General features: G+C 48.9%; 1 protein-coding gene across 14 annotated transcripts in view; it reads left to right on the forward strand.

Moving 5' to 3' along the window:
• Cacna1c (calcium channel, voltage-dependent, L type, alpha 1C subunit) overlaps nucleotides 1–19,978 on the forward strand; it is a 625,400-nt gene that overhangs the window by 503,633 nt on the left and 101,789 nt on the right. For all 14 annotated transcript variants that reach the window (XM_013520119.1, XM_013520128.1, XM_013520127.1 and 11 more), the window contains 5 exons: nucleotides 11,710–11,917; nucleotides 12,978–13,098; nucleotides 15,122–15,236; nucleotides 15,946–16,066; nucleotides 16,381–16,450. In XM_013520119.1, coding sequence (XP_013375573.1) covers nucleotides 11,710–11,917; nucleotides 12,978–13,098; nucleotides 15,122–15,236; nucleotides 15,946–16,066; nucleotides 16,381–16,450 — 635 coding nt within the window. The remainder of the gene's footprint in view (nucleotides 1–11,709; nucleotides 11,918–12,977; nucleotides 13,099–15,121; nucleotides 15,237–15,945; nucleotides 16,067–16,380; nucleotides 16,451–19,978) is intronic.

Consider the following 19,978-nt stretch of genomic DNA (forward strand, 5'->3'; position numbering starts at 1 on the left):
CCCAGCACTCGGGAGGCTGAGGCAGGAGGATCGCTGTGAGTTCAAGGCCAGCCTGGGATACAACATGAGCTCAAGGCCAGCCTGAACTGTGTAGTGAGACCCTGTCTCAAAAAGACAGAAAAAAAATCCTCTCCACTAGCTATTTTGAAATATTCAGTTATTTGTTGTCAACCAAAGCTATATTGGGCTACAGAACACCAGGAGTCTCTCCCCCTACCGAACTGCACCCTGTACCCATTAACCACCCTTCCTCGCTGCCTCCCTCCCCTACCCACTCCACTGGCTCTGGTAGTCCCGATTCTATGCTCTACCTCTCTGAGACCAGTTTTCTAGCTTCTGCATATGAGTGGACGTGGTACTTGTCTTTCCACACCTGGTTTATTTCATGGAAGATAACACCGTCCAGTTCCACTTGTGTTTCTGCAAATGACAAAATTGCACTCTTTCTCATCACAGCTGTCCTATTTTAATTAAAAAATGAAATAAAATGGGAACACATCAGGGGGCCTCCTAAGAACACAAGCGCTGGTCATAAAAATCTTTGCAATACTATCCGACTGGCATCGTAATGTGCATTTCCTAATGTGAGTTATGCTCAACTTAGAAAGTTGTGTCAGAAACCCCTGCGGGGGAGCTATTCAAAACACACCCCCCCCCAAGGTGAAAGCCCCTCTCCTTCAGAATCTCTTTTTTGGGAGCTTAAATAAGCCCTGCCCCGGGGAATTTAAAGCCCTCTGCTGACCCTTGGGGGGAAAAGGGGATACAGGCTGTTGTCTCCAGCTGCAAGATGAGCCTGTCACTGCTGCCTCGGGGTCACCCTTGAACCTGACTAAGTCATCAGGGCCTTGCAAAGCATCCCTCGGGGTCACTGTTCTCTGCACAGTTCTCTCAGAATTCCCACACTGTCGAGGTTATGTTAGGCGGGAGGTTTGAACATTCAGTTCCATGCTGGACATAGCAAGCATCAATAACCAGGAGCTTTGGCCCAATTAGTGCTATTGCTGTTATTAGCGGAAAGGAGAAAAGAGCTCGCAGTGATCCCCACGTACACATCTTCATCCTGTCATTTGTTTAGACACTGTATATACAGCGTGTGTTGCTGAATGACGGTAGTTGGTATTGAGAACTGTCACGAGGTGATTTCATTGTTGCGTGACCATCATAGAGTGTACGCATGCAAACTAGCACAGCGCTGACATCATAGAAGACAGACTGTTATGGGACCACTGTCATATATGCAATCTGTTGATCAAAACATCACCATGCAGCTCATGTACCAGGTGTTGAACACCAAGAGTATTTTTTTTTAAAGCAATATGGTATGAAGTGAACTCTGGAGGAATTTACAGGCTGGATGGGCAGGTAGGAATTGTGCATGCAAAAAGTGAAAGGAAAATCTCGGACAGAATATAATCAACTACCAAAGTAAAAGGAGAGTAGCTGCTATGGGAACTTGGGAACAGAGCAGCCTCCCTGGGGAAGGTTTAATGCCACAAGGGACTTGAAGGACATGCGGAATTTAATTCACACATTTAACACCCTTTCTCCCCAAATGTGCTCTTCCTAACCATCCTGTGTTTGTTGGCGTTATCAAAAATTTTTGTTTTATAACAAAAGTAGTAGAAGTACTAATGATAATTAGCATGAACGTATGCCAGATAGGTGACCCAAAAGCTAATACCCAGCTTGACTAATCTCCACCATAAGAGGATGAGGTATTGCTATTACTAGCATTCCTACTTCTCAGATGAGAAAATCGAGGCTTAGAGGATTGTCACTTGCCTGAGGTCACACAAACTGGTGGGGGAGACAAAAAGCAGTTCTCTGACTTAAGCTATCTGTGCTCCTGATCACACTTGAACTGCAACTAACCTGTCTCCTTGTCTGTGTTCCAAGTCAGGGTCTAAATGATTTTTAGATGCTGCTTCTTGTCGTTTGATAATTGCCAGATCTACCTGCTCCTCCTGGGATCTGGTGGAAGCTATTTCTTTTCTTTTTGTCTTTTTGAGATAGGGTCTCACTATGCAGTTCAGGCTGGCCTTGAGCTCACTTTGTAGCCTAGGCTGGCCTCAAACTTGCAAGGATCCTCCTACCTCAGCCTCCTGAGTACTGGGATTACAGGCATGTGCCACCATGCCTGGCAGAAGGTATTTTTAATTTGGAGTTTTCAGTGACTCAACTAATTCTCAAAAATCCATGTGTTTGGGGTTTTGTTTTTTTTAGGTTCCTATAGAAAAGAAATCTTGCTACTGAATATTGTTAAAGGATCTTGAAGAGACTCTCTTTTCAATCATTAATTTATCTGCCCCTAAAGTGAAAATATTGTCAAGGAACCAATTTTCAGAATCTGGCTTCATCAGAGAGCTTCCCATGGCCCCTCCCCAAAAAAGATTAGTAGAACTTTCAGACTTCCAGGAACATCTACAAACAGAACAAGTTCGTTATCTGATTGAAGGTTACTTGGGCAAAGGCCGGCATCTTCCTCTTCTCAAAGCCTCCAAGCCCTCTGCAGCTGAAGAGACCGGCCAGGAGTTCCCTGTTCTCTCTGAGCCTCACCTCCAACCCTAGACTTGTAAGCACAAACACTCCATTGATCAAGGAAATGCCCCAAAGATGGGCTGGCAGTGGACTTTGTGGTCCCTGAAGCTGAACCTGGAGATGGGTCACCTGCGTGGTCCTGCCATTAGACAAATATATTTGTCTTTCTTTGAAAATTTCTTGGTGAACACTTTGCACTGTCTTACTACTATCTGTTTGTTTGTTTGTTTGTTTGTTGTTTTTTTCCGGTACCGGGGATCGAACTCATGACCTTGTGCTTGCCAGGCAGGTGCTGTGCCACTGAGCTAAAGCCCCAGCCACTGTCTTACTACTATTCCTATGATGCAGGAGCATTTTCTCTAGGATGGTCTGAACCAGTGGTTGTGACTCTTGAACTTGGTGGAGCTCCACAGAGAGCGCCTTAAGGACCTCTAGATGTTGGCCAGCTGTTCCTGGAGAGTCCCTGCTGGTGGTCCAGGACCTCACTTTGAGAACCACTGGACTATTTGCTGCCGCTATCCTTTGCCCATTTTTTGTCTTACAATATGATCCTCTGTTTGAATCTAAAAATCTTGATTCTTACCTCTCCACTGTCTTCTCTATACTGTCCTTAGTCCCTAAGCAGTGAAAAGCGTGTAACCGAACACAGTGGGTTTGCCCTTTGGTGAGTGCAAAGCCAACAAGCAGAGCCAGGAGATAAAAGAGTGAGGAAAGGCTTGTCACTTGCAGCGAGTAAGGAGAGCACTGGGGATCACTCCCAACGCAGTGTGTCTTCCGGAACAAAGGAAGAAAGGGGTTTTTATTGCTAAGATTCGTGCATATCCATACTGGAGAGACTCATCCCCCAGTGTAGAGGCAGGCACATTCTTGCACATGCACAGTTTGAAATCATGCTTCTTCATACTTCTGTGTTTAAATATGATGATGTGAACAGCTGGGTATGGGGAGAATTTAGCATTACAACAAGACTATAATGAGCAAAACTGATGCTAGGTCATCCAGAAGAGTGGGTGGTTTGAGCTGGTTTCTACCAGCTGTTTGCTGGTCTTCTCTGGAGGGCTTTACCTGAAACCAAAAGACAGCTTGAAGAGATTTAGCAACTTCTCTCCCCTCATCTCCACAAACACAGGGGCTTAACCCTAGGAGTTCCTGCTTAGCAGCTAGCAATTATACCTGAGAAAATAGATAATGAATGAATTCTGCAGAACTTTTAAAGTAATATGAATGTTGTGAATGAACCTGTAAATGTGAGCCAGTCTGTTTATTTAGCATGCTCCAGTGCTTGGCATGCATGTGGCTTTATGGATCCATTTCTATAATTCTAAGCTGTCTTCCCCTACCCCAGGGCTCAGGACCCAAGAGTTTGGAACCCTGATCCATGGTCAGTGGTTTGCAGCCCGGTTATGACCCTTTGGTGTGTCCAAAGGACGCGAACATTGTCAAGCAGGGAATTTGGTATTACCAAGAGCCAAAGTACCATAATCTGTGACTAGCTTCTTAAAATATAAATAGAAAGAAGATAGATAGATAGATAGATAGATAGATAGATAGATAGATAGATAGATCATCCCCATATCCTTCCCCTCAACCACTTGCATTCCCCGTTCCTTTATGAACTGGTGGGAACAGGGTGAATTTACAATCCAGCCGTGTTGTCTGAGGGATCAGAAGTCCCCTTACTTTATCTCTGTGATGAAAATGAATGATTAGTATGCTTACATGTCTTTGTGCTTTGTCAACACCTAAAGTCGGAGAGCACCTTTGGGAATACACAGTGTGTGTGAGCATCATCTAGCCAAAAAAGACCAGGAACCCTGTGCTAGACTGTAAGTCAGCTGATCACTGAGCGTTCATAGCGCTGTGAGTGGGAAGTTACATGAGAAAGAGTATGAAAAACACGATTTCTCCCCCAATGAGAACAGCAAGGCATGCACACGGCCAAAGTCTTTGTCATCTGTGAATAAAACGCCCACAACAGTGGGCCTTCCAGCCACATAACAGATTGGGCCCTTTCTCTTGCTTAAGATCTTTATGGGGCTCTAGGTGTTGCCAAGATCCAATATCCGGTGTGTCTACTCTTTGTCAGTCCAGTCTCGCCTACCTTTCAGTGGGGAGGAAGAAGATAGATTAAATTTGGATGTGATTTTGGTTTACTAGTTGTATCTCATTTTTTTATACAGTTGGTTTGTAAATGTACCATGAGCCTTCCAGGCCCTTGGTGTTTTTCTTCTTTTCAAACCTTCAAGCCTTCTCTATTTTTCTTCCCGCTCTTCCCGTGCAGTGTCCCAGCAGGCCAGGAACTAAGAGATTGGGCTAACTCATCACAGGCAGATTGAGGCATGAACAATGGCCACATGTGGGGTGCCCTGCAGCCCCGAGGCAAGGGCCGCTGAGGTGTCTTCAGGCTCTGGAGTTCTCTATGTCCCCCACCCCCCTCCCCTCCCAACTTTCCCCACCTCCTTCTAGCCACCACCCTTTTTTGTTTTTTTTTGAGGTGCGAGGGATCAGACCCAGGGCCTTCCATGTACTAATGCTGGACCACCAAGCCACTCCCCGGCCCCCACAGCCAGTTCAGACTCAAGAGCCTGCATGCAGGCTGTCCGCAGGAAGGTGGGGTGATAACTTACTAGTGTCACCTACAGAGAAGCAAAAAGTCACAGATAAGGATGACTTCCTCCTAAACGGACACATCCATCTGTGATTGTAGAGACAACTAGACACCAAGGAGCTCTACGGTCAAGGAGCTCTGTGGTCCAGACCTCAGGAACACTCTCACACACACGCACGCTGCCTTGCCTTCTTGGTCTGGTCATATTCCCCGTGCAGACTCTGCCCCCAAAGTGACCAAGGCGTCTGATGCCAACAGGAAAGACAAGGCCTTTGAACTTGTTCGCCGAGGCAGGGCTTGACTTTAAAATGGAAAACATAAATGGGCTCCGTGCCAGGATGGAGGAAGGAGGTGCAGGTACCAGCAGCACAGAAAGCGGTGGAGGAGGGGCTGGGGATTTAGCTCAATGGCACAGCGCCGGCCTGGCAAGCGCAAGGTTGTGAGTTCGATTCCTGGTACCGGAAAAAAAAAAAAGAAAGCGGTGGAGGAGGCTTTGGGTCTGAGGCTGTGCCAGACCCAGAGCAAGATAATCTGGAACTCTGTGCGGCCCCTCATGGCCCAGCATGTGCCCGCTGCCCCTCCAGTCACACCGATGCCTCTGAACTCTTTTGTCTCTTCAAGGTGCAGGGCTCAACTTCACTGAAGTTCTGGTCCAAGGACACCTAACCATTGTGCCCTGCAGCTGCGCTGGGGAGACCAGAGGGCAAGGTGGAGCTTGCTCACTGAATGAGCCCTACCTGCCTCCCGAGCCTCCTTCTTCCCCACGCTATTCTCTCTAATGAGCCCCAGGCCACAGAGACTTACCACATGCAAGTCACTTTATAAATACTCCTCCAACAATAGATCATTCGCCACCAAAACTAAGAGCCCCCCCCCCCGCCCCCGTGAAAATTTTGGGGACAGGTATAAATTTAGTTCTGACCCTCTCCGGGAGGGAGGGCGGGGCACTGCAGAGCATTCAAAACCATTGACGCTGTTGTTTTGAAGATCTTTTATTTATAGCAAGCTCAAGGCTCTGTACCAGAGTAAAGGGAAAGAGCCCGGCCTGAGCTCTTTGAAGCAAAGGGCTGATGAAATGAAAATCCTAGTTCAAGGAAAACTTGGGTCACTTGATACTGTAGGAAAGGAAAAAGAACTCCACAGAGCCCCAAACCCAGAGGCAGACTGACAGAGGGAAGACAAAGGACTGGCAAACTGTCTCCAAACAGAGACAGGATGGCCACTTAAGCCAAGAGACGCAGAGGGGAAAGGTAACAAGAAGAGGGGAGACGAGGTGCAGAGAACTCCGTCAGCCTGAAAGCCTGGAAGTGCACCGTGGCTTACAGAGAAAGCACTGAGCCGGGCTGGGAGGGGCACAGAAAAGGCCAAGGCATGTGTTTTGGCCAGGATGCCACAGAGCGACAGGAGAGCGGAAAAGAAAAGGTGACTCCAAGGACAACAGTGCGAGTGGATTCCTCCAGGCACCGCGTGCAAACCTCGTTTGGGGACACCCGTGTACCTCGTTCTGGAAAGACGTGCTAGGTGTCCCCAGGTTCTCTGTGAGCTCTGTGACCAGTGACATCGAGTACTTTGTCCGGGTTCTTCCCACTTTCTCCCAAGCTCTTCCGTTTTGGTGTGTGAGTGTGTGTATTTCTTATTTTCGGTCAATTGAGACAAAAGCCTCCACTGAGAGCATTTGTCTCCATAGTTTATCAGCACCTAATCTTTCCAAAGAAAAGGACAATATAGGCCATGAGGTCATCATGCCGTCTTCAGGCTATGGCAATAATAGCCATGGAGACTCAGGTCGGCACTAAGGAAGAGGCTGCAGATCCGAGGGCTTTCTGCTACTATGTCTAAGTAGCCTTGTGTGTTGCCCTGCCCGCCACCCAGCCTCCTGGGCAGCTGCAGATCCCAACTCTATCCACACTCATGACGCTGCATGCCTGTACCTGGCTATTGACGAAGCTGTTCTGGGCCCAGAAATTCAGTTCTTCTCTTCTGAGCTTCAGCAGCACTCCCTTCCACAAGCTCATTTCGGCAATGCCTTTGTCTCTGTCTCCTACAGCCTGCTCCGCTGTGTGATTAGGGAAGGCCAGGTCAGCATGCTGGGCACCTTGCATGATGCCAAGCCACTGGCTCCTGCTTGACTCCTTTACCTCTGCTCCAAAGGAACAGAAGGCGCAGGGACTGGCCAGCCTCAGGGCCGGCTCGACCAGGCCCCTGTGGAAGGGAAGTCGCGTCCGTGGAAGATGAGCAGCATAAACAACCACAGCTGCCACTTGTCTTAACTGTGTCTCAGCCACATGATGGGTCCAAAGCGCAGTCTCCCTGCAACCCAGCTGTCTTGCCCGTGGAGGGCAGGTTAGTGCCCCTGTTGCTGGCTGCAGTCATGTCCTCATCGAAGGTAGCACGTGGCCTTCAACCTGGGCCATTGGGTTGAAACTACCAGGATGGGAGTTCCTCCTTAAGAGAGGTATGTTCACAGAGCTCTTCCAGAAACGCTTCCCTAGGGGACTGAAAGCCATGGCAACTCCATTTTGTGCAGGACAAATTGATCCATGTTAATTAGACACAGGATCCAGCAATGTAATAGTCAGGAAGCTCAGGCCCTCCCATCCCATGGACTTAGGGAAGCTGCATGAATAGGAAAGATGTACAGGAAAGGGCAGGGAACCATTTCTCACTGCATGGCCACTCCGTCTCCCACGGAGATATAGGTGTGAGAGCTCTCCCCTTGGCTCACCACACACACACACACACACACACACACACACACACACACAAGCCTCTCTGTGACTCTGGGATCCCTGACCTTTCCCTCCAATGAGTACAAATGTGTCACGCTTACAACAAAGTTCATCTATTTATTCAGCGAAATATTTGATGATCACCACGTCTAGGCCAAGCATGGCTCAAAGCACTAGGGATATAAATAAAATAAATAAATTCCTTCTTCCATGGACTTTACATACTGGTGGGGGAAAGAGACACTAAACAAAGGCATAAATATGTGTCGGGTGGTGATGAGTAACATGAAATAAAAGTAGAACAAGGGGCTGGAGCAGAAGACAGGGAAGCGCGCTCTAAAGGTCAGAGGGCTGCAGGAGTGAGCCCTTCAGACAATGGCAGGAACATCAAGGCCAGGACACTCCACACCTGAAGTTAGAGGAGCAGTGGGAGGTTGGGGTGGCTACAGTACACAAGGGAGGGTAAGCGTGGGGGCGGGTTGCTGGGGTAACGGGGGCCTATCTGTCCTTGTTGAGGAGCAGGAGAGTGATCAGATGGCTGATTCACACTTAGGCTTGAAGTCACTAAAGCTGTAACAAGAGAATTGCTAGAGGGAGCTCAGGTCAAGCCAGGTTGACGAGATAAGAGGTTATCTCAGAAATGCAGATAAGAGAGGCTGGTAAAGCCAGCCATGGTGGTGCATGCCTTAATCCCAGCACTCAGGGGACTGAGGCAGGGGGATCGCCATGAGTTCAAGGCCAACCTGGGCTACATAGTAAGAGCCTATCTCCAGAAAGAAAGAAGGAAAGAAGGAAAGAAGAAAGAAAGAAAGAAAGAAAAGAAAAGAAGAAAAGAAAAGAAAAGAAAGAAAAGAAAAGAAAAGAAAAGAAAAGAAAAGAAAAGAAAAGAAAAGAAAAGAAAAGAAAAGAAAGGAAAGGAAAGGAAAGGAAAGGAAAGGAAAGGAAAGGAAAAGAAAAGAAAAGAAAAGAAAAGAAAAGAAAAGAAAAGAAAAGAAAAGAAAAGAAAAGAAAAGAAAAAAAGGGAGCCCCAGGCACCGTGAGGGCCCTGAGGCAGACAGAGTCCTTCCCGCCCCACTGTGCACCTCTGCCTCCTGGTCTGTCCCTCTCCAAAACTTCTTCCCATATATGTGACTTTCTCTCAGGCATCAGGGTCTCCTGTCTGGCTCCCTATAGGGTCCTTGTAGCTGTTGTTTGGTGTGAATTATTTTGCCCACTTCTGTGTAGCTAGTGGAAATTAAGTCTCTGACCTTCCATAGGCATTAAGGCTTTTCCAGAATATTCCATGACAGTCAAGTATATAAAAGATCTCTTAGAAGACTACGGCCTCAATCCACATGCAGACACTCTCCCTTCCATAATGGTGAACATTCTTGTTTTCGGTATGCTTTAAATACCGGACAGTTTGCAGACAGTTTCTGGACAGGCTGCCAGTAAGCCTCAGGCCAGAGAGTATGATTTCATGGTTCCAGGGTGACCTGAGATTCAGCACTAGGACTGGAGGAACCACCTAGCAGATTTGAGAAAACTGCTTTCCATGTAAGTGCAATGTGTCCTACCCCTCCAGAGAGGTTCAGGAGTGGTAAGCCTATCACATGTGCTGGGTGTTCCAGAACAACCCAGTCCTAGTGCAGAAGGAGCAGCCCCACCGTGCCATGACTGAAGGAGGAGACAAACAGATCCGAGACTGCAGGGAATGCAGTGTACTGGGGGCTTAGTAACTGAAGCATCAAGACCAGCTGGATTCCTGAGATTGGGGTCAGAAAGGGAAGTATATTTATGGGTTAGGACAGAAGTGACTTCATTCTGGTTGGAATGTACCTAGTTTATCTTAAACTAATATGAAAGATTCATGCACATGGCTGGAGCCAGGTTCTGGCAGTAAAGTCCCACGTGCCACTGTCATGGCTTGGGAGTTTTGTCGTTTTCTGGGAAACTGCAGGAAAGACGGAGCAGGGTTACTCTGGATCAGTCACGGTGGTGACTGCACCCCCCGTATCCCAGTTGTACAGAGTTTCTTTGCGGGGGAGATGGGAGGACATGCCCTGGTCCCTGCCCTCCTAAACTCAGGGCCTATTTTGGTGCAACAAGACCTTCACAAAAGCAAAGTACTTAAAAGCATTTATAGAGGGGCTGGGATTTAGCTCAGTGGCACAGCGCCTGCCTGGCAAGCACAAGGTCGTGAGTTCGATTCCCAGTACCGCAAAAAAAACACAAAAAAAGCATTTATAGAGCAGACAGACGTCAATGTCTATGAATATTCTGCAAACAGAAGGGTGTGGCTGGGAGGCAAAGAGAGATGGGAAAGGCTGCACTCGTGAAGGAGAGAAGAACATTAAAGTCCCCAGGTTGGGGAGAAGTTCGTGTTTACGTCTGAACTGCTGTCCCATCTGCTTCTCTTCATGTGGAACTGTGGCAGGGCAGGGGCCCCTGTGGGGGCAGCTCCTGTGCTGTGCACTTGATCCCCTTGAGCAGCAAAAGCAGCTGGACCCGCGATGAACTGGGAATCTCTTAGGCAGAGGGAGAGAGAATTGTAGCCTGGACGGCAGGCAGCCAGCGGCAGGGAATGGCCGTCTTTTTGTACCTTCACTTGCTCCCCCTGAGACCGGTCCCTTTCGCCACTGTGTATTTCCTGGTCCTGAAGTGAGCCGCACACAGGCGCCCACACCACATTCAACAGTTATTCGTAGATTCCCCCTCCCATTTTTCCAAGAGAGAGGGATTTCCCACAGGTTACGATGAGGGGCCTCTGTATTTACAGTGTAGAGGCTCGGTGGCCGTAGGAGCAGGAACCTTCCTTCAAAGACCCTACCAAAAGTCCGCCTCTGCCCAGGACAGAACTCCCCACCCCGCTCCCAGAGAGCACATGCTTGAGCTGTCCCCAGGGAAGTTCATGGGTTTGGTGTAATCCAGGATTTCTCAGACTTACCTGCTCTTCCCAATCCTGTGGAATGCTTGTTAAAAATTCAGATACCTGGGCGCCTGACTACCACTACTTCTAAACATAGTCCGTAGGACAGGCTAAGCTTGGGAGATTTCACTAAGCCACGTACCTCTCCTACCCATGGGAAATCTAATGCATGCTTCCACTGGACAGCTGCTGCTGGACTGGGCCCACAGTGGCATTCTTGAGGAAAAAAACTTGTTTTTTCTGTTTAAAGACCAAGAATGATAATAACAATAATGACTAACCTTTATCAGCTATGTGCCGGGGATCTAGCTCAGTGGCACAAGCACCTGCCTGGCAAGCACAAGGTCCTGAGTTTGATTCCTGATAAAAAAAAAAAAAAGAATCACACACATATTAGTTGTGTGCCAGCTGTATTTAGGGGGGCGGGGGGGCAGATTATCTCATGCAGTCATCCCAGTGACATAATGAAGTATATTCTGCTGTTATCTAAAATTTTTTCAGGTGGGAATGCAGAAAAGAGGGAAGCTAGGTGGCTACTCAAAAGGCACACACAGGGGCTGGGGATTTAGCTCAGCGGCACAGTGCCTGCCTGGTAAGCACAAGGTTGTGAGTTCAATTCCCAGTACCAGAAAAAAAAAAAAAAGGTCACACACAGCCAGCAGCTTGCAGGGCCAGATGGGCAGTCAGGCTTCCAATGCCTTTGCCCCGTCTCTGCACATTACAGTTACGCTGTAATGATCCTGGGACCCGAATTTACTAGCTTCACACTCTAGCTCACACCACCACCTGTCCAGTTCACACCCCCTGGAAGGGGAGGGGCAGCCGGGAGTGGAGCCGCATCTGAGATCTCGCAGTGGGCGTGTGGTTACAGACGGAGGGAAGAAAGGCAGAGGGAAGGAAACTGACCACCTTTGTTTGGTCCTCAGGTACTGGAACTCCTTAAGCAACCTGGTGGCATCCCTGCTGAACTCCGTGCGCTCCATCGCCTCCCTGCTCCTGCTCCTCTTCCTCTTTATCATCATCTTCTCCCTACTGGGGATGCAGCTCTTTGGAGGGAAGTTCAACTTTGATGAGATGCAGACCCGGAGGAGCACATTTGATAACTTCCCCCAGTCCCTCCTCACTGTGTTTCAGGTATGGACTCTTCTCTGCCGGGCTTCTCACCGGAAGGGTGGCTCAGTGGTGAAGCGGGTGGGGCAGGAAAAAGGAGGTTTGAAAAGAGTGGGAAAGCCGGGCGTGGTGGCGCACGCCTGTAATCCCAGCACTCGGGAGGCTGAGGCAGGAGGATCGTTGCAAGTTCGAAACCAGCCTGGGCTGCAAAGTGAGCTCAAGGCTCACCTGAACTGCATGGCGAGACCCTGTCTCAAAAAAGAAAAAAAGAAAAGGATGGGAAGTATCACCCTTTCCCTGGGCACAAGGCCAGCCTGGACCAGCCCTGGAGGGTTCATGCCCTGGGGAGTCTCAGCTCTAAGCCCCTTTGGAACTCCACTAGCCCCTTTGAAGCCCCACTGTCCTCCCAGAGGATAGCCACTGGGAAAAAAATCTGAGTAGTTTTAAAATGCTTCCTTAGCTGTGAACCCCACTAGTCAAACAAATTCTATGTGAAAGCCCAGAGCAGAAAGGGGGTGGGCGGTTGGGGGACATGGAGCTCTGTCTCTTCCACCGTGCCTGCCTTGAAAAAGGACATGAGTAGCCTACAAAGGTGACTGCATAGATATTTTGGTTTTTGACAAAGCTAAAGTAGCACTTAAGTATGAAAGTAGATTGATGTATAGAGAAAATTGAATACCGTGTAGATGTTGCTAAAGTTTTAAAGACAGCACCCAAATGACTGATGTGTGGGGAAAACTGGGGTAGCATATTACTGTCCCCAGGAACATGTTCCTGGGGCCCTGGTGCCTTCCCCCAAGGAAGGTTGGTCCTACCGTACACTGCCTGTGGACAGTAGGAGGATTTTGACCAGAAAACCTTTTCAGTTGCTCAGATAAATTTGCCAGTGGCCACGCACTTTGTCTAGGGTGCCCGGGTCAGTGTCCTGCAACCCCTGGGGAAGGAGAATCCAAGCCTAGGAGGAGGGAGAGTAGAGGCGAGGAGATTCGGGCGCTGGTGTAATGTAGTGGGGCAGGGCAGGGGACTTTGGGGTTTGCTGTTGGTCTAACGCTGTGTCCCTTATTGGTGGGAATGTGTCATTCAGATCCTGACCGGGGAGGACTGGAATTCGGTGATGTATGATGGGATCATGGCTTATGGCGGCCCCTCTTTTCCAGGGATGTTAGTCTGTATTTACTTCATCATCCTCTTCATCTGTGGAAATTGTATCCTTTGCTGCTGCCCCCCTCCCCTGATGCCCCTACGCAGCCTGCTGCACAGTGCCAAAAAGGTGTTCCCGGAGGGCCTGGCCCCTGGGGACCCCCAGGCTAGAAAGCCAGGGAGGCGGTCCTGGGGAGGAAACCTGGCCCAGCTTAGAACCACTTCAGCTGGGGGTGGGTTGGGCTGGAAACTTGCAGTCGGCCTAAGGTGAGGTTGTACATTCACCTTCCTGAATCTTTGCAGGCATGGTGCTGCCTGACAGGAGGTGCGTTCTGATCCTAACCTAGGTGAACAGCGCCCCCTTGTGTTGTGGCATGAGCAGCCATTCATCTAGACTGATGTGGGCACATCTGGAGATGGGGCCCTGGGGGCCCTGGGGTTGTGGCACCTGCTCAGAGGTAGGATGCTCAGTGAAGCAGGACTGAGCCATCGTCCTTGAAATGTCCTTCATTTCTCCTCCTTGCATGTTGGTCAGTGTCTCTCCCCCAGAAGCTGTTCTCTGAGACTGTAGTCCCAGGAAGAGCTGGACAGATCAACAAGCTGACCTATGAGATCCTTTCTGATCCAGACTATGGGCAAGACCCCAAGAGGGGCTCAAGCTCACGTCCATTCCTCCCCAGCCCCCTAACCCCATGAAAGTTGTGCCCAGAGGCCAGGCGGTACGGCAGGAACAGCTCTCCCCCAAAGTTCGGGAACTGAGTCCCAGCTTACCGTGGTTCGGAAAACACAGACTGAAGCCTACAAACAGGGCTTCCCGTTTTCCTGGCTGGGTGATGACCTCCAGCAAATTAAAGGCTGTCTACCTCAGTGTCTGGGAAAGGCGATTCTGTTTAAGCATCCTCAATCCGAAATCTGAAATGCTCCAAAATCTGAAACATTCCTAGCAATGATGTAACACTGCATGTGGAAAATTCCACACCATGAATATTTGTTTGATGCATAGATTATTTAAAATATTGTAGAAAATGAGGCGCTGGGGATATAGCTCAGAGGCGCAGCGCCTGCCTAGCAAGTGTGAGGTTGTGAGTTTGATTCCCAGTACCAAAAAAATAAATAAATAAATAAATAAAATAAAATATTGTAGAAAACGGCCTTCCGAATATAAGGTATGTAAGAAACATAAATGAGTTGTGTCTTTAGACCGGGGTCCCATCCCCAAGATATCTCAATATATATGTATGTATATGTAAATATTCTAAAAATCTGAAAAAAGTGATCTAAGTTACTTCCGCTTCCAAACATTTTAGATAAAGGATACACAGCCTGTAACAGAAGAACAGTAACCACTACCTAAGGGGTCACTGGGAGTTTGAGTAGAAAATGCATCCAGGGCTCCTACAAGGTTCCAGGGCCTCCTTGGGCAAGCCCTGCCTGGCCTGGGTTTCTCCTTCCCTGCATGAGAGATGGTGTGAATTTCTGGGTGCCCAGGGTAGGGATCATACTTAACAAACTCTAAGGCCCCTCTAGCTATACTTTCTCCATTCTGTAATTCTCCAACCCACTGTGTTTCTGTAGGTGGGGAGGCGGGGCAGGGAGAAACGGGCAAATGACTGCCTCGGTGAGGAATTCCCCAGCATTGCCCACTTCAGCCAGACCCTCCCGGAGCCTTTGTATGTGTGGTTCACATTGAGTTTCCACCCCCTCAGCGCCCAGTTGCATGAACAGCTCTTAAGAGATTTCTGCATTCTACTTAAGACAGGGCTGTGTATAATGTCAATTACAGGCAGTCATCTCAGTGGGGAAACCAGTAATGAAATCCAGCAATTAAAGAGCAAGGCAGAGCTCACTGCCTCACCCTGCCTGCTCCAGACTGCAAGCTAGCCTGGTCTCCACCACGCAGAAAGTTTCAAGGGATCGGTAGAGTGACGGAGAAAGAAGGGTGGGGGAAGGGCTACTGTTGGGCTCTGAACTTCAAAGTGAGTCTCTGCTGGGGAATTCTACCCCTCTGTGTCCTGCGCCTTCCCTGCCCCTGTGCCCGTCCAACTCCCCAAGGCCAAGGTCATTTTCTTTAAGAATGGACACAAACAGATATCCTACTGAATGTGTTCTTGGCCATTGCTGTGGACAACCTGGCTGATGCTGAGAGCCTCACTTCTGCCCAAAAGGAAGAGGAAGAAGAGAAGGAGAGAAAGAAGCTGGCCAGGTAACCCTCTAAGCTCACCTGGGCCCGGTTCTGGAATGCTGTCTCCACTGGTGGAGAAAGACTTGGCACCAGCCGTAGGTGGCCACCTTCCTGAGAGGGCATGGCTTGGGCCCACCTACAATAGCTTGAGCCTCTGTCCTAACACCCAGGCATTGCTCTGAAGCAACACCCATTATGAATGATCATTGCTGCAAGGATGCTGCACCTGTCTAGGCAGGTGGGGGCTCTCCTCTGAGCAGAGAGGCTGTGGGGAGAGAAGGCAGGCAGGCTTCAGAGGGGAAACCCAGTTTCAGCCTAAAGAGTGATGCTCCCTCAGCGTTATGCACCATGTCCAGCACGGGGAATGCAAGGCAGGGCCCTTAATCATGTCCCCCGCCTTGTCTAGCTGGGGCTTTAATAGCTCACGCCTCTGCTGGGTACCAGGCAGAGTCCCCCCAGGAACCAATCCAGAACCATTGTCACATTCAAGGCCTGGGTTAGCTGAGGAACTGCAAGAGACCGACCAAGTACCAGACAGAGCCAGGGTGGCCCAGCCCAGGCGCCTGGGGTTCAGCTGTGCATGCAATGTGCCCAGGCAAAGGACGGAGGATGGAGACCCTAGGAATCTGCTGGCCCTCCCTGCTACGGCCTATAGGCAGTTCTGGCCTACGCTGTCCCCTCTCACTCCAGTAAACATCCATTTCTGTTTTTTCTCCTGCTGACCGGCCAGGACTGCCAGCCCAGAAAAGAAACAGGAAGTGGTGGAGAAGCCAGCAGTGGAGGTGACCAAGGAGGAGAAAATTGAGCTGAAATCCATTACTGCAAATGGGGAGTCCCCACCCACCACCAAGGTCAGTAGCTGCCCTTCCAGGAGCTGTAGGACCACCGCAGAGGAAGGAGGGCCACCATTTGGCAGGCTCGTCACCCAAGGAAGGGAAAAAGGACAGACTCAGTGGAGACAGAGGCTCTGGGTGTGGGGTGGGCAGACCGGGAAAGGAAGGGAAGTGGCTTGGCTGAGTCCCAGGCTTTTGCTGGTGACCTCAAGGGGCTGTGCAGAGTGACGGGTATAGTTGTGAGCTCAGCTGCTGAGTGTGATGTGATTTCTCTAAACCTACGGCCTGTATCTGACTTCATTCCTCTTCTTCTTCTCTCCTCGGCTGCCTAGATCAACATGGATGACCACCAGCCCAATGAAAATGAGGACAAGAGTCCCTACCCCAACCCAGATGCTGCAGGTACCACTTGCCCTTGGGACTGGGAGGCCAGGGGTAGGGGCCAGGCCCATGCCCTGCTGCCATGTGGAAATGCCCAGGCGTGAGGGGCCGGTGGGCCCAGTTTCCCTCTGCAGTTACTTGTACTGCTAAAGGCCCCATTTCTGCATTAAAGCCTCACCTGCCACCATCCAGGGAAAAACTTCTTTCCTGATCTCCTCATGATATTATCTGGTTAAAGAAGATCACATTGAGCGGTGCTGTTTTAAATTTGTTCAATTATTGTTATTTTTTTAATTAATTACATGTAGAAATGTATAGGGCACTGTGTGATACACGTGTACAGCATCTAATGATCCAGTCAGGATAGCATTTCCATCTCCTTAACCATTGTCCATATTTTTAATTGACATGTAACAGTTACACATGCGATATTTATAGGGCCCAGTGTGACACTTCAGTGCACATACACAGTGTGTGCTGAGCAAATCAAGGTAACTAACATTTCCAGCTCCTTATCACTACTTTCTTTTTGGAGCAGTCGAACTCCTCACTTCTCTTTCTTCATAAGAGATTTACTAAGTTATCAGCTGTGGTCCCTCCCATACACACGCTGTCCTGTAGAATGGTCGAATTTCGTCCTCTGTCTAAGTGAGCTCTGGTACTGTCTATCCTCCTTGACTGCTCTGCAACATTGAATCCTGTGTGTCTTTTAGGTTTTCCTATATCACACGTTGTAAGACCATTATTAACTCATGCAATTTACTAGTGCAGGGATGCATCCATTCGTGAATGCTTTTGTTTGCAAACAATTTGGCTTGCAAACAGAAGTGTTTGGCAAAGTTCTGTTTTTGTTTGCAAACTCTGCATCAGGTGACAAACACAACCACGGCTATCTTTCCTACACAAACTCAAACACAGCCATCTTTTCCAAAATCATGGAACAAATTAAGTTCATGAATCAAGGTACCACTGTATAGCATATGTTGCGGCACTATGCTTGCCCAATAATAATCCACAGTCCCAAATCTATCTTGCCCTACTCAGGAGGCATTGCCAAATGCAAGAACAGCTGCCACCACAGATGTCCTACTTGTTGCTCTATAAATGCTTTCGGGTCTCTTCTCGTAAAGAGCTCTTACCAGCATGGGCTTCTTGCACACCTAGCTGATGTGTGAATTGCCAGACAGGATCCTCTCAGAGGTTTCCTTGGGCCTTGTCCCCTGTGGGAGCGTTGGCCTTACCCGCCTCCAATCGAGAGTGACAGATTCACCCCCAGCTTCGAACTGGAGGTCAACATACCCACCAAGGGACTGTGGATCTTTTTTTTTTCTTTATTTTTTTTTGTTTGTTTGTTTGTTTTGTTTTGTTTTTTCTCCGGTACCGGGAACCGAACTCATGACCTTGCGCTTGCAAGGCAGGCGCTTTTGCCACTGAGCTAAATCCCCAGCCCCCAAGGGACTGTGGATCTTATTCTCCTTTCCTTCCTGGTGCAGGCCGGCCTTTATTGGTGTTGGCGACCAAGTTAGGCAGCTGAAACCTTTCTGCAGTCCTGAGCAGAGCTGGGATTTCCTTGTTGCTTGTCCTCTGCTGGTTCTCGCTGAGTTGGCGAGGACACTAGAAGTATCTTCTGTTGTCTTGAAAGCAGCTTCAATGATCATAGCCCTCACTTCTCTCCCACTGCAGGAGAAGGAGGACTTGGTATCTTGGGGCTGACACACACACACACACACACACACACACACACACACACACTCACACGCACACATAAAGCAGTTTCCAAGTTGAGATGGAGCCTTTTGAAATCTTAAAACCCTTGGGGGTGAAGCTGTCACAGAATTTCAAAGATTTGCTAGCAATAGTGACTAAATGCAAGGGGAGACCGTGTCTGGAGAATGAATAAACAAAATAAATTTTAAAATGACTTTTTTAGAGCCAGGCGTGGTGGCGCATGCCTATAATCCCTGCACTCGGGAGGCTGAGGCAGGAGGATCATTGCAAGTTCGAGGCCAGCCTAGGCTACAAAGTGAGTTCAAGACCAGCCTGAACTGTAGCGAGACCCTGTCTCAAAAAGACCAAAAAAAAAAAAAAAAACAATTACTCTTTTTAGGTAATTGAGGGAAAAGAAGATACGGACTAGAAGCTGGATGGTTTTGAGCAGTGTCTGTCAATCATGTTGGTGTGATAGTACGATGGTAATTCCGTTTTTAAATGCTAAAGTATTTATGGCTGGAGTTTGAAATATTCCGAAGTTGCTTTTAAAATATTCCAGCGACCCCCAAGAATGGGGACAGAGGAACAAGATGAGCAACATGGAAATAGAAGTTGAGCCCAGCCTAGGGAGGTTCACTGTGCAAGTCTTCCTATTCCTGTGCATGTTTTAAAAGTTCGAAGAGGAAGGAAGTTGTAGAAAAAATTCCCCTGAGCCCTGAGAAGAGCCCTGCCCCAGCTGGCCTGGACTCCAGGGTGCAGCGTCCCCGTGCACAGGGAGCACACATCTGGATCTGCGGGTCTTTTCCCACATGCACTCAGATGCCGTTAGGCCTGGAGCGGTGCATTCCCCATGGTGACAAGATGACACCCCCTGCATCTGTGATAATAGTCTCAAATTCTGTGGTCCTAAATATAATCCTGGCTTTTCTGTTCTTCATTTCTCTAATTAAATCGAAGAGGCAATATCAAGGACAAAAACCTAATGAACAAGGACATTGTCACCATGCGGGTTGTTACAGACGCGTCTGTTGACCCAGCATGTCACTGTCTGGTGGCTTTGAGGATTCCTGGGATGCTTATGCTTTGGAACTGAAAAGCTGTTCCCACATGCTGCTAATTCCTCTTTTTGGAGCTTGTTTTGGAGCTCGGTTTTTTGGAGCTTGCTCTTTTCCCTGATCATGGAGCCTCCTTCTCTAACCTCCTGCTGATGCCTGCCTTCATTTCTCTAGGTCCTAACCATAGTTTTACCTTTTCTATTAGCCAGCTTTCCATTGCTGTGACAAAATACCCGAGATGCTCAACCTATAAGAAGGAAATGTTTATCTTGGCTCACGGTTGCAGCTATTTCACCCTGTGGTCAGTTGGTATCGTTGCTTCAGACCTGTGTCAAGCATGGCAGAAACGAGTGAAGCTGCTTACCTCAAGGAAGCAAGGAAGGCCCCCAGTCCCCATCTCCCCTTCCAGGGCACACCCCACCTCCTAAAGCTTCCAATGCTCCCCACAGCACCGCAGGCTGAGGACCAAGCCTTCACCACATGGGCTTTTGGGAGACAGTGCTGCTCCCAACTATAACACCTTTCTTTTGAGACATCTGTCTGTGTATAATGGAAGCCGCCCTGTCCTCATCCCACCAACAGTCCCACCTAGACTTTGAAGCTGGTGCCCAAGGACCGTGTCTGTTCACCATGTCTCCATTTTTTACCCAGGAGGCCTTCAAGGCTGGTGTGTTCTTAAAGCTGGTGGTTCCACATCCCCCCAACCCCTCAGAGAACAAGTCAGCCTATCTTCCAGCTGTTCCTCCCCTCTGTGTAACACAGCACCAGATGTTCTAGGGGAGGT

Source organism: Chinchilla lanigera, unplaced genomic scaffold (genome assembly GCF_000276665.1).
Source record: "Chinchilla lanigera isolate Chin_1 unplaced genomic scaffold, ChiLan1.0 scaffold00053, whole genome shotgun sequence".
In the NCBI taxonomy this organism is placed as follows: Eukaryota; Metazoa; Chordata; class Mammalia; order Rodentia; family Chinchillidae; genus Chinchilla; species Chinchilla lanigera.